The 12,343-nt window shown below is 36.3% G+C and overlaps 3 protein-coding genes across 3 annotated transcripts; 2 read left to right on the top strand and 1 right to left on the bottom strand.

Annotated features, from left to right (window-relative positions):
* Positions 1–668: 668 nt before the first annotated feature.
* Positions 669–3,005, top strand: LOC107717122 (solute carrier family 35 member D3-like). The gene is made up of 2 exons (XM_016523789.1): positions 669–1,135; positions 2,130–3,005. Exons 1-2 carry the CDS (start codon positions 700–702, stop codon positions 2,957–2,959), a joined length of 1,266 nt encoding a protein of 421 aa, XP_016379275.1. The 5' UTR covers positions 669–699; the 3' UTR covers positions 2,960–3,005.
* Positions 3,006–6,826: 3,821 nt separating this feature from the next.
* LOC107717112 (lymphokine-activated killer T-cell-originated protein kinase homolog) lies at positions 6,827–9,722 on the top strand. Its single transcript, XM_016523778.1, has 8 exons — positions 6,827–6,916; positions 7,087–7,160; positions 7,329–7,422; positions 7,519–7,658; positions 7,758–7,927; positions 8,048–8,177; positions 8,989–9,168; positions 9,272–9,722. The coding sequence occupies exons 2-8, from the start codon at positions 7,091–7,093 to the stop codon at positions 9,505–9,507; spliced, it is 1,020 nt and encodes a 339-aa protein (XP_016379264.1). The 5' UTR covers positions 6,827–6,916; positions 7,087–7,090; the 3' UTR covers positions 9,508–9,722.
* Positions 9,723–10,451: 729 nt separating this feature from the next.
* Positions 10,452–12,305, bottom strand: LOC107717105 (N-acetyltransferase ESCO2-like). The gene is made up of 4 exons (XM_016523767.1): positions 12,214–12,305; positions 11,981–12,124; positions 11,049–11,233; positions 10,452–10,956 (listed from the first exon to the last, which is right to left on the bottom strand). Exons 2-4 carry the CDS (start codon positions 12,017–12,019, stop codon positions 10,824–10,826), a joined length of 357 nt encoding a protein of 118 aa, XP_016379253.1. The 5' UTR covers positions 12,020–12,124; positions 12,214–12,305; the 3' UTR covers positions 10,452–10,823.
* Positions 12,306–12,343: the final 38 nt, after the last annotated feature.

The following is a 12,343-nucleotide window of genomic DNA, read 5'->3' as shown; positions in this document are numbered from 1 at the left end:
TTTTTTTTTTGTGAGCCAAATGACCTTGAATAACCAGTACTGATATGAAACCATTGAAATTGTAAACACGAACTTTTGAAACGCGAACTGTGACTAGATAATGCATCCATTTTCCATATCGAGTTAAAGAATTGTACGATGATTTTCGGGGAGTTTTACTGGACAGGGAATTTTAGACGTGCAACAAAAACACTTATTTAACCCACTTAATTCGTCTGTAAACAGAGAGAAATCTTAACTTAAAGCTATGGTTAACTCCTCAGGCGAATTTTTTTATTTAGCCTTTTTTTTTTTTAGAGGCCCTGTAATCTAACTTTTATTGTGAATGAAAATACAAATTAAACGCATACATAGCCTGTATCGATACCACAGTATGTAATTTTATTTGGGAGGTTTCAAATTTGCACTGTTGGTTTACAGACTAAATTTCGTTCATCTTATATTGTTTATAACTGTGAACTATCTCGAAGGAGGAATTTAAAAAAATTATAATACATCAAAGTAAATGGATTGGCAGCAGTTGACTCCAATTCAATCACTGTACAAAGAAAGAGACGCGCCGCGTGCCGCGCTCGGGACCAGCGCTCGTGTTGCGTGAGTTACGCACGAGAGGAGAGTGGACGTGAATATTCAGCAGTGGAGTCAGAGCTCAGTGCGTAATACGGAGACGCCGGGAACCCCCAGTCTACGAGGAAAGACATGGAAGTTTGCAAAGGACGGTTCCTTGGCATTTCGGTGGCCGTTGCGCATGGATTTTTTTCGGGATCGCTGAATATTTTGTTAAAATTCCTCATCACGACCTATAGCTTTACATATCTAACTTTAATTCAGTGTCTGACCAGCGGCACTGCGGCTCTCACATTAGAGGTGCTGAGGAGACTGGGCAAAATAGATATACCACCCTTCAGCCTCCAGTTAGTGAAAGTTTTTGCGAGTGTCTGTATTTTGTCAACTTTGCAGTCCACATTAACCCTCTGGTCTCTCAGGGGCCTGAGTTTACCTATGTATGTTGTGTTTAAGCGATGCTTGCCCTTGGTAACATTGGGGATTGGAGTGTGTGTGCTGAAGAATGGGATCCCATCAGCTGGGGTAATAACAGCGGTTCTCATCACCACTGGAGGAGCAGCACTGGCTGGTAAGAATAATTTGGGTGTTTATAAATAATATTTGTAATAGTTTTTACTTAATATTGAGGTAATCACACTTTTCACTCCAGTGAATTTTTCTTAATTTAGATTATTTTTAAAGTAAATTTCTGTAGACACATTCCTTAAAGTCTTGGCTATGAAAAACCTTGGAACATTTTCATCGCAATTCCCAGGGAGAGAAAAAAGAGATCGATTTACCACTAGTGGGGCATGTTGTCACAACGGAAACTGTCACTGAACAGCCTAAAAGGTTTTCAGCTAAATTTAAACAGTAAAACAATCACGAAAAATAAAACAATTAATGAAACAGCAAATATATTAGAAACAAACTACACTGTAATTAATACGTTTGTAACATGTAAAACCCACATGACTACATAAATTCGACATTTATTGACAACAAAAAGAAAACCTAGTCCTGCGAACAGTTCAGCATTTGAGATCAAACTTCATTATATTGTTGACTCTTAGTTTTGATGATAAAATTCATAAAGATTATTCTAATTTAAGAAGGTTTTGAACTAAATAAACCCAGCATAGAAAATCTGCTAGACAAAACCGAGCATACCGCTATTGTGACAACTTGCCCCGGTTTGATAACTAGCCTTCCATAAAGTCTCCCCGATGTAAAATTCCTCCTTTTCTGTATCTTCCTAATTGTCATTTATTTTTCCAAGTAGTGTCTATGTAAATATATTATACTAATGTTGCTATGATTATTACAGCAACAGTATTTTACTAATGTGTTTTGAACTGCTTCTGAAAATGAAAGCAAATTAAGCAAAAAATAATAAGAACTTGTTTTGTCCATAGTATGACATTTAATCTTGTGCAATTTCTGACAATGCAATTTCTGTACTATGCATGTGATGTCTGCATAAAACAGGCTTCTCATACAGAGTTTCATTTGATAATGGCCATAAATCATGTATGGCGCAGTCTCTGTTTAACTTTGCAGTGCCTCGCTCTGTTTTCGTGCAGGTGCTGGAGATCTAACAGGTGACCCTTTTGGCTACGTGACTGGCATTTTAGCTGTGATTGTCCACGCCTCCTACTTGGTGCTCATCCAAAAAACGAGTGCAGACAGTGATTATGGGCCGCTCACAGCCCAGTACACCATTGCAGTGGTGGCCTCTCCCGTTCTCTTCATCTGTTCCATTGTAAGTATGGATGCCATTGACATGTGGACGTATGAAGGTTGGAAGAACCCGTATATCACAGGCATCTTCTGTACCTGCATCCTCATCGGCTGTGCGATGAACTTCACCACACTGCACTGTACCTATATCAACTCAGCCGTCACCACCAGCTTTGTGGGGGTGGTCAAGAGTATAGCTACTATCACTGTGGGCATGTTGGCCTTCAGTGACGTGATGCCAACCAAACTGTTCGTGGTAGGCGTGGTAGTCAACACCATCGGCTCCATCACCTACTGTGCGGTGAAATATCATGAAACCAAAAAGAAGTTAAACTACCAGGATATGGACGAGTCCACTAAAGATGAAGAACTTCCAGGAGAACCTTATGTGGAACCAGCCAAGCCTGATGGAGATATGGAAACTCTTCCAAATGATCTGGAGAGCGTTCCCAATGGCAGCCTGACAGCATCCGTTGACAGCCATGACCAGGGTCCAATTTGTGAGAATAAAGTGGCAGAGTCCATAGAATTAGAAAGACCGGGGATCCCATCAGACGATCCTATGAGACAATCTCTGAGCGACAGTTATGTAGGGGTCTGGAGATCCGTTCGCACCTTAAAGTTCTTTAAGAAAGACACTTTACTTGACAACATGGAGGTTCAAAGTCCTTGATGATTGGTTTCCCGCTTGACAGAAGTGCATGTTCAATTTAAGGATTGTTGAACTGATGGTGTGAACAATGTTTGCCGTTTTTCTGTCTTGAAAATGATTTTATGAAAAACATTTATTTTTTATAAAAAGGTATAGTCTGTTTGTACATTAGAGGGAGTATGACTATATGAGGAATCCCCAATAACAGATGTGCCATTTTATTGACTCAAAACAAAATATCAAATATCTTAGTTCACTCAGATATGTCAATTCTGTCATCATTTACTCATCTTCATTTCTTTCCAAACCTGTATGACATTCTTTTTTCTGTGGAGCATAAAAGATGATATTTTGAAGAATGTTGGGAACAGTTTCGGTTCCTGACTTCCAATGTATGGACAAAAAAAGGAAATCAATGGGAACCAAAACTGTTCGGTTACCAAAATTCTTCAAAATATTTGTGTGTGTGTGAATAAAAGTCATACAGGTTTGGAACATCATGAGGGTGAGTAACTGATGACAGAATTTACATTTTTCTGGGTGGACTATCCCTTTAAATTAATTGGGCTGTTTTTATTTCGAATGATTATTTGATGTTTCTATGCACGCAGTGTCTGTGCCTGTATATTTTCTGTGTTTTGTCTACGAATGCAAATCTTGAATAGGAGGCATTGAATTTTCCTATTTTGCATGTAGTATGCAGAAATCATTTAAACTGATTTTATATCAAAATTCAGTTCTTTGTGTATCATCCTTAATAATGCCCACCAACTGCTTTAGCTTGATGAAAGTGTGTGATCATTTAGAATCATCTTTAACTACTGGCCATCTGGGAAATGGTTTGCTTATCAGTGATTCACAACTGGTGGGTCGCGACTGTCACGACCAAGAGATGTGTTGCGAGTCTGTTTGGACAATAGGGAAAAACAATATTTTATCCAGATAATAAAATGCAACTGATCATATAATCATGCATAGGTAAGACAGGAAAATAGTTAAACTTCTAAAACGGGAAGAGAAAATGCTTCCTATATGTTTTCTTGTATTTTGACAAATTAGACAGATGCCAAAATGGACAGGTTATGTGACATGCACTCGTTTTCATAAACCAACAAAATTTTGCAAGGTGGAAGAAAATAGAACCTAGACTATATTAAACACAGATTCACTTGCAACAAGGATAAATGTGGTTTGAGCCGTCCATAATGGGTTTTGTGTTGTGGAATATAGTTTGTTGAGAGCATGAAATCGAGAGACAAGAAAAATACTTTTGGGGATCTGATCACATCAGAACAAATAATCAAAGTATAGTGTGGTGTTTGGTTTTGGGAAATTTTTGTTTGTTTGTTTGTTTACTTTTAATTTGGTACTGTGTTGGGTTTCCACTTGTTCAGTTTTAAAAACGGAGTACTCTCACAGCTGAGAACCACTGAATTCAATTAAAGTCAATATCTATTGAGCTTGTGTTAGCTGACTTTACCAAATGTAATGTTTGATACATTTAAATGGGTTCGTATTAGCAAAAGCAGACCGCCATCAACCAGGTTCTTTAGCAACTGCTAGACTTCTGAAAATTCAAAACATCAAGAAATATATTTCTAAACAGAAGTCTTATAGCTTTTTTATGTAACAGAGTGAACATAAATAAATAGTGTACTTGCTAAAATTAGAGTACATTGGTTGCTTTAAAGCAGTGATCCTCAAATCTGGCTCGCAAGATCCACTTTCCTGCAGAGTTTAGCTCCAACCCTAATCAAACAAACCTACCTGTGATTTTCTAATGATCCTGAAGACATTGATTAGCAAACTCAGGTGTGTTTGATTAGGGTTAGAGCTAAACTCTGCAGGAAAGTGGATCTCGCGAGCCAGATTTGAGGATCACTGCATGCTTTAAAGTCAGCACTTCACCCAAAAACAAAACAAAACAAAATTGCTGAAAATTCATTCATCCTCAAGCAATCCAAGATGTAGATGAGTTTGTTTCTTCATCAGATTTATGGAAATTCAGCATTACATCATTTGCTCACAAGTGGATCCTCTGCAGTGAATGGGTGCCATCAGAATGAGAGTCCAAACACAAGGAATCCACACCACTCCAGTCCATCAGTTAACATCTTGTGAAGTGAAAAGCTGCATGTTTGTTAGAAACACATCTACATCTTGGATGGCCTGAGGGTACATTTTCGGCAAATTTTCATTTTTGGGTGAACTATTCCTTTAATGGCAGGATAATGCATCCAAAGGTTTCAAAACCTCATTTTTTTGGTTTGTTAGTAGCATTCATTATTCTCTGTCAGAAAGCATCTCTTTAATGAATAAATGTAAACCAGACTTGAATGAACTAAACGTTAGATCTCTCGGAACAGTATTAGGCTATCTGTTGTGACACTAAACCACAGAGCAACAGAGGTTTACTATATGGGGAACATTCATGTTACACTCCCCATGGCTTTCATCCATTTAAAATGATCTTTGCCTGACAATAAACAAGTGAAAGCAAATAAACTTCTCATGAGTACCAGGTGCTTTTGTTATCATTTTTCAGTTATAATAGATGGCACAGCATGGAGTATTATCCTCTTCATTTTGCTCAAGGCATAGTATGAAAGACAATTTGCCAGACAATATAGCACAAGCCCTCAGAGCCAAACGTGTTAAAAGTTAATGTCATGCTTGAAGCCATGAGCAGAAAAGATGTTGTGTTTTGTGTACTGATCACATTGGTTTTCGTGAAGCATTTGTTTGGTTTTTGGCTTTATGTTCCCATTCTCAATATGATTTATGGCCAATAAATAAAAGCATGCTTGGACACGGGCCACTTGGTTATGTAGACTTGCCTTTGGCATAGCAGAACATTTAAACAATATTATTTACACACACACACACACACACACATGCACGTTTACTTAGCTATCTAAATGGGGACATTCCATAGGCGCAATGGTTTTTATACTGTACAAACTGTATATTATTTCGCCCTACACCTAAACCTACCCCTTACAGGAAACTTTCTTTTTTTTTTAATAAAAAAAAAACTTTGTTTACTTTATTTTTATACCAGTTTTACAAATGAGGACGTCCCCAAAGGGAGGTTTTTGGAGATTTTGTCAGGTTTAGCTCACTTTTACAAATTTGTCCCCAAAATATGTTAAGTAGGTACACACACGCACACACACACACACACACACCCCCACACACACACAAAACTAGTTCATTAAGCAACTCTCATGCTTACATGCTGCCATCTAGTGGACATAGGTAAGTATTTTTCACTTGTTTACATGATAATGGCGTTTTTTTGTGTGATGTTGTATAACACTACATTAAATAAAATAGAAGTAACAAATATTATATAATGTTAATAGACCATAAATGTATGCACATCAAACAGCCTATATGTTTAAAAAGACGTTACTCGGTAGCTTAGTCTACATTAAATGTGCGCTATTTTCCCACTTTTGTGCGTTTGACACCCAAAGAAACGGGGGAAAACATTTCTGAAATAAAAGGCGTCTCGTTGAAGGGCCAGTGTTATTTTAGTATTATTTATATGCTACAATAGTTTCTATTAATATTTTGAATTATTTATTATTATTGTTTCTTTATTTGTCGGTTTCATTTTAATGTTAGTTGTTTGTCATTTTATTTATTTATTACTATTTAGGTTTAATTTATTGCTATTTTAGATTTAGTTCCGTTTTCATTTAATTCCAGTAGTTTTAGTGCTTCAGCTTAAACTTATTTCATTTTATTACTTTTAATATAATATTTATATTTTATTTCAGCTTTATTTCAAATTTTGAGTAACACTGGAGAATGAGAAAGAACTGAATTAAAAAAAAAAAAAACGAAAACGTACTCAGTCAGTTTTGTCCCTCTACGGACACCGTAGCTTTACGTACGTTTGACGTCAAACTAACCGGTGATTTTCAAATACGAGCGCGTATTTCAGCATCTCTGAAGTTCTTCTTATCTAATGTAATTGAAATTGTTTACATTATCTATATAAGTCATATTACGCATTATGAATTGACGTTTGATATTGAGTATAGCGTGATTAGACTTGTTTGTAACGTTTGTCGTTTTGTCTTACGGATTGTAACAATGTAAGTTAAACAAAAATATGATCTTTTATTGTTTCATTTTAGAGAAATGGAGGCCAACAAAGAATCACCTAGTGCCTTTAAAACGCCTTGCAAGCCTGCAAAAGTGAAAAGTCCAGGTAAAGTGATCTTTAAACGGCTGATGCTATGATTACAATAGACGTTACATTGACTTTCTCATTATCAAGATGGTCTAACATCCCATCTTGATCAAAATATTGTCGTTTTTTCCCCTTTTCTGGAAAACATTAAAATAGTTAATTATCTTAAATGTACTGTTTTATTAGTCAGTGCATGTGGAACCCCAGTCACCATTCCTGCCTCTCCTTTCATGAAGAAGCTTGGCTGTGGGACTGGAGTCAACGTCTATCTTATGAACAGGTACATACATACAGTATATTGGATGCATGTTTATGCTACCTACCCCATTATAGTGTCATGAAAAAGTTGAAACATCTATGTCACTATTTACATCAGGATGGGCAAGCACACTCATTCACCATGGGCCATTAAGAAGATCAACAGCAAGTGTGCAAAAAGTCAAATGACCGTTTATCAGAAGCGTCTGTGCGAGGAGGCAAAGATCTTAAAAGACCTGCATCACCCCAATATTGTTGGTAAATATGTCTTTAAAATATTACATTTTAATGTAAGGGCAATGTGAAAATTATAAGACAAGCATTTTTTAAATTAATTATTTCCTGTCTGTTTTTAAGGCTTCAGAGCTTTTACCACAGCAAAGGACGGCTCTAAGTGTTTGGCGATGGAGTACGGTGGAGAGCAGTCTCTGAATGACCTCATTGAGAAGAGGAGAGAGGAGGGTCTACAGGCATTTCCAGTGGCCACTATTGAAAAAGTGGCTCTTCATGTCGCACATGGTTTACAGGTGTGGTTGTAAAATCAGATATTTGCAAATGTACTGTTACTGCTTTTTCCTCATCTTTAAATATTGTAATTATTACGTAATCTCAGGCTTCTACTTCTGTGTTTTGTCTTATTTCTTCAGTACCTGCACAATGAGAAAAAGCTTTTGCATGGAGACATGAAATCATGCAACGTTGTCATCAAGGGCCACTTTGAAAGCATCAAAATCTGTGATGTTGGCGTGTCACTGCCACTGGATGAAAACATGCAGGGTATGAAAAGATTGAAGATTTCAGCATTATTTTTCCTTGCTTTAATCATATTCTTTTACTTTAGGTTTTCATTTTTTTTAATCATTTTGAATGATGGCCCATCAGTTGAGAACCACTCTATTAATCCTATGAAATCTGACATATGAAATAATAGTCTGAAGAATCTGTTGCATATGTGTTTTTGTTGAGTGTCATATTTGATACAGCAGGCTTTTATGACCCCAAACTGGGCAAAAACAAAAACTGCAGTTGCAGATATTTATATGGCCAAAAAGTAAGATGAAATTCTGATAGTTAGTAATGTAAATCAGTGAGATCTTTATAACAGACTGCTTACATAAAATGCATATAAATATCAGTTGTCACACTACACTGTATCTCACAGTAATATGTCTAATGGTGATATTTAAATTCTTATTTTTGATTCAAGTTCTGAAGTTTTTATTGTTGGGGGCTGAACGTATTAGCTAAATGCAATAAAGTCTGTTTTATCATGTTTGATACTTAAATGTTAACATGATTTTTCTAAAAATGATGTGTGGGTAATCATGCTAGCCTTCAGTCGACTAAGTGTTCATCTTGAAATATTACTAACAATATAAAATGTAAAATGTTTCTTGCGTGAAAATCAGAAAAGGTTTCACAGCAAAAAGGCACATGCACCATGACCTGAAGGTCGATCATTTTTAGAATGATACTAAAAGGCATTTTACTTTCTAATAAAGTATAAACTATCAGACAGTAGAAGGCTTGTAGTATGTTGTGTGCAACATGCTTGTCCGTGTTGTGATATTTCAAATCTGTTCTTCAGTGAGCGACCCAAAGGCCCACTACATTGGGACGGAGCCGTGGAAGCCTAAGGAAGCTTTGGAGGATGGAGTTATCTCAGATAAAGCTGATATCTTTGCGTATGGACTCACGCTGTGGGAGATGATGACACTTTCTGTTCCTCACCTGGAGATGCTGGACACTGAGGGTGATGATGATGATGGTAAATTTACTATTTTATCCTTAGCTTATATTAAATATATTTAGCAATTTTCACACTTTTCCATGATTTAAGTTGATTTAATGACTGTTTTCATTTTTCTTAGATCACTCCTTTGATGAGGATGATTTTGATGAAGATGCATATTATGAGAGACTGGGAACTCGGCCGGCTTTGGACGCAGCCACTCTCGGAGGGGCTTATCAGAGGATGGTGGAGCTCTTCTGTCTCTGTACAGAAGAAGACCCTCATAAAAGACCCTCTGCAGCTCACATTGTTCAGGTGCTGGAGTCAAACACCCAGCTTTGTGACAAAAGCAGTGAGGTCATTGTAGTTGATTAAATGTTCACTGTTAAACTGTAAAATATATTGTATGCTTGCCTGTTGGGTCTGGTTACTGTTCTGTCTATAATTTTACTTTGAGCTGGTGCATTTTCACGTTGTAGATACTTTTCTGTTGAGGATTTAGTCATGTTACATATGTTCTTATGTACTCTATTCAGACATTCTAGATACTGTAGTTGTCAGTGCAATTTGAATTAAAATCTGTTTTTGAACCATGGTCTTTGTGTGCAAAATCAGCACACATGCTAAATGAATGACTTGGAATTTTTGGATGGATGGAATTTTTTTTTTTCCTCTCGCAAATAGCTGAATATGAGTAATTTATATTCAACATGGAAATCTCCATGTGAAGTTAGCGTGCCCTGTTTTGTTACCTACTACAGTATATTCTAAACTGAAGGTTTTCAAAGATTTGTGATGCCATGGATACATATACATCTAACAATATTTTGACAACAGAAAGTAAAAGAAAAACAATGGCTGTCATGACATTTATCCAGTCCCAAGTATATAGTTTAACAAGTTTCTCACATATATTTTTTTCAGACCCACTTGCACCCTCTGGATCCCAGTTTGAAAACCTCTGCACTAAAGCATCTTGCGGTTTCTTTTAAAATGATTGAATGCAAGTTTTTATGGGCTGAGAAATTAAAACTATTAGGAATATTTGAATTTTTCACACAAGACTAAATTAAATTAACAAGTTAAGGCAAAAGTTTAATTACAAACTAAAAACTTAAGTAGAGATCATTCACCTAACGATATACTTTATATATATATATATTACACTCTACAAGTTATTAAAGGGTATGGAATAGAAATGGTGTGCATCAATTACTCAATGGGCAACCCTCTTAAATACACCATGTGAATAATTCCAAAAAAAATTCCTGAAACTCACACTATGACAGACATTTACACAAAGACAATACAAAATATACGAATAAGTACAATTTATTTAAAAATATGTACAAAGTCAAAAGCAAGGAGCAGTTCAATTGAAAGTTCTTGTTCATTTTACAACTAACTTCAAGGAAATTATGAATTTTCCAAACAGGAACCTTAAAGCTTGCATTCGTGCTAATGTAAAGTGTCTTAAATATGATTTCATGAACTCACTGTCAAAGACAATCCATCAATCTCTACACAACAGTAAAACATGGATTTTCTCCTGAACAAATCTGGAACACTACATGAGATTTATCATATTAGACTGAACTTCATTTGAACATCTAACAATTTTTTATCTATTAAAAACTTACAAAAGCATTCACAAATGCAGTCATACTAAAACCTACAGGAAACGTTTTTCTTTAACTGATGAAGTTGTACACCAGAAATGTTGGTGTCTCACAGTACTTCGTAGCAAACAGCTTTCCTTCTGGTGTAGGGTCAGAGAAGGCGATTTCCTCTTTGGTCAGGTGGCTCCCGTACATGAAAGTAGTCCTGAATCAGTAAGAAACTATTTTATATACAGAAGCAACCTCCCACAATACATTTTTTTTTTTTGTTATGAATGCGCTGAAAATGTTTAGTACCTGACTGTGTCCAGAAGGCGAGTGGCGATGCCCTTCCTCCTCATCAGACTGAAAACCCAGATGCGACTGACACCACAGATGGCTTTTTCCGGCACGGTAGAGCAGCACCAGGCTCTGTGGTGCTCCATGAAATCCTCCTTGCTCATGTCTTTGGGTTTCTCTTGCTGTTCCAGCACCCGAAAAGCCTAATTGATATTGGGTATGATAAGAGTCAAGATCAAGAGGCTTTCTGCAGGTTTTTTTTGATGGTAATTGTTTTTTTGTTTTAGTTTTTACACAAAAATAGCTCAAGGCTTGAATAGCTCTGCTCCTAACCACTAGAATATGGAAACCACTTTTACTGTACCTTCTTATCAATCTGCAAAAAAATGATGCTCTTAATTAGTATTTTTGTCTTGTTTTCTAGTACAAATGTCTAAAGATTCTTAAATCTACATTTACTTGAGAAGCAAAATGAAAATAGTTTTGTTTGTGTTCTGAGAAATTGATCAAAATTAAGTGGATTTACAATTAAAACAAGAACAAATATCTACCAATGGGCTCAGAAAAACCAACATAATTTAGATTTTGGTTCAAGAAGTGAAAAGATTTGAAAGATACTTGTTCTTGTTTTAAGCATAAACTCAATTTTGATCAATCTCTCAGAAAACAAGACGTTCAAATTGCATCTCAAGTAAATGTATCTTGATTTAACAATGTTCAGACATTTGTATTGGGGGGAAAAAATACTAAGGATTTTTTTTTTTTTTTGCAATGCATGTAACATTTAATGCCATGACATTTCTGCTCAGATTTGAGACCTTTTTAGTCCTTAACTTGTGGAGGGGGAAAACTAAAACCTTTTAAAAACACAGAAACACTACTTTATAGCTCAGAATGGCAATGATACTGAACTAAAGTCAAATGTTAGAAATGGTTTGTTAAACACTCACCTGTCTAATATTTTCAGCCACCAGACATCCCACCACCATCCTGTCGCTGTTAATGAACAGGTAGGTTTTAGCTGAGCTCGGGCTACTGAGGGTGATCTGCTGAAAGCCCAATTCACTGTCTGCAATCCGTCTCACGTCCTCTGCCTGAAACAAAGCAGCATAGGTTAGGAAATGCTGGAGATTTAGCTGGACAGAGCAAGTGTTTAAACTAGAACCAATCACTGCCAGCATACCTTTTTTGTGGCATACTTAGGATCATCAGGAAGAACAAGAATAATCTTTCCATCCCAGAACTCAGCCACAACCCTCTCTTTTTTCCAACCCTAAAAACATACAAAATGATGTAAAATTGCAATTTTTTTT

The sequence above is a fragment of the Sinocyclocheilus rhinocerous genome, unplaced genomic scaffold, assembly GCF_001515625.1.
Source record: "Sinocyclocheilus rhinocerous isolate Xijiao unplaced genomic scaffold, SAMN03320098_v1.1 scaffold1874, whole genome shotgun sequence".
Taxonomy (NCBI): Eukaryota; Metazoa; Chordata; class Actinopteri; order Cypriniformes; family Cyprinidae; genus Sinocyclocheilus; species Sinocyclocheilus rhinocerous.
The sequence above is the reverse complement of the archived record's forward strand: the minus strand, read 5'-3'. Positions and strand labels throughout refer to the sequence as shown.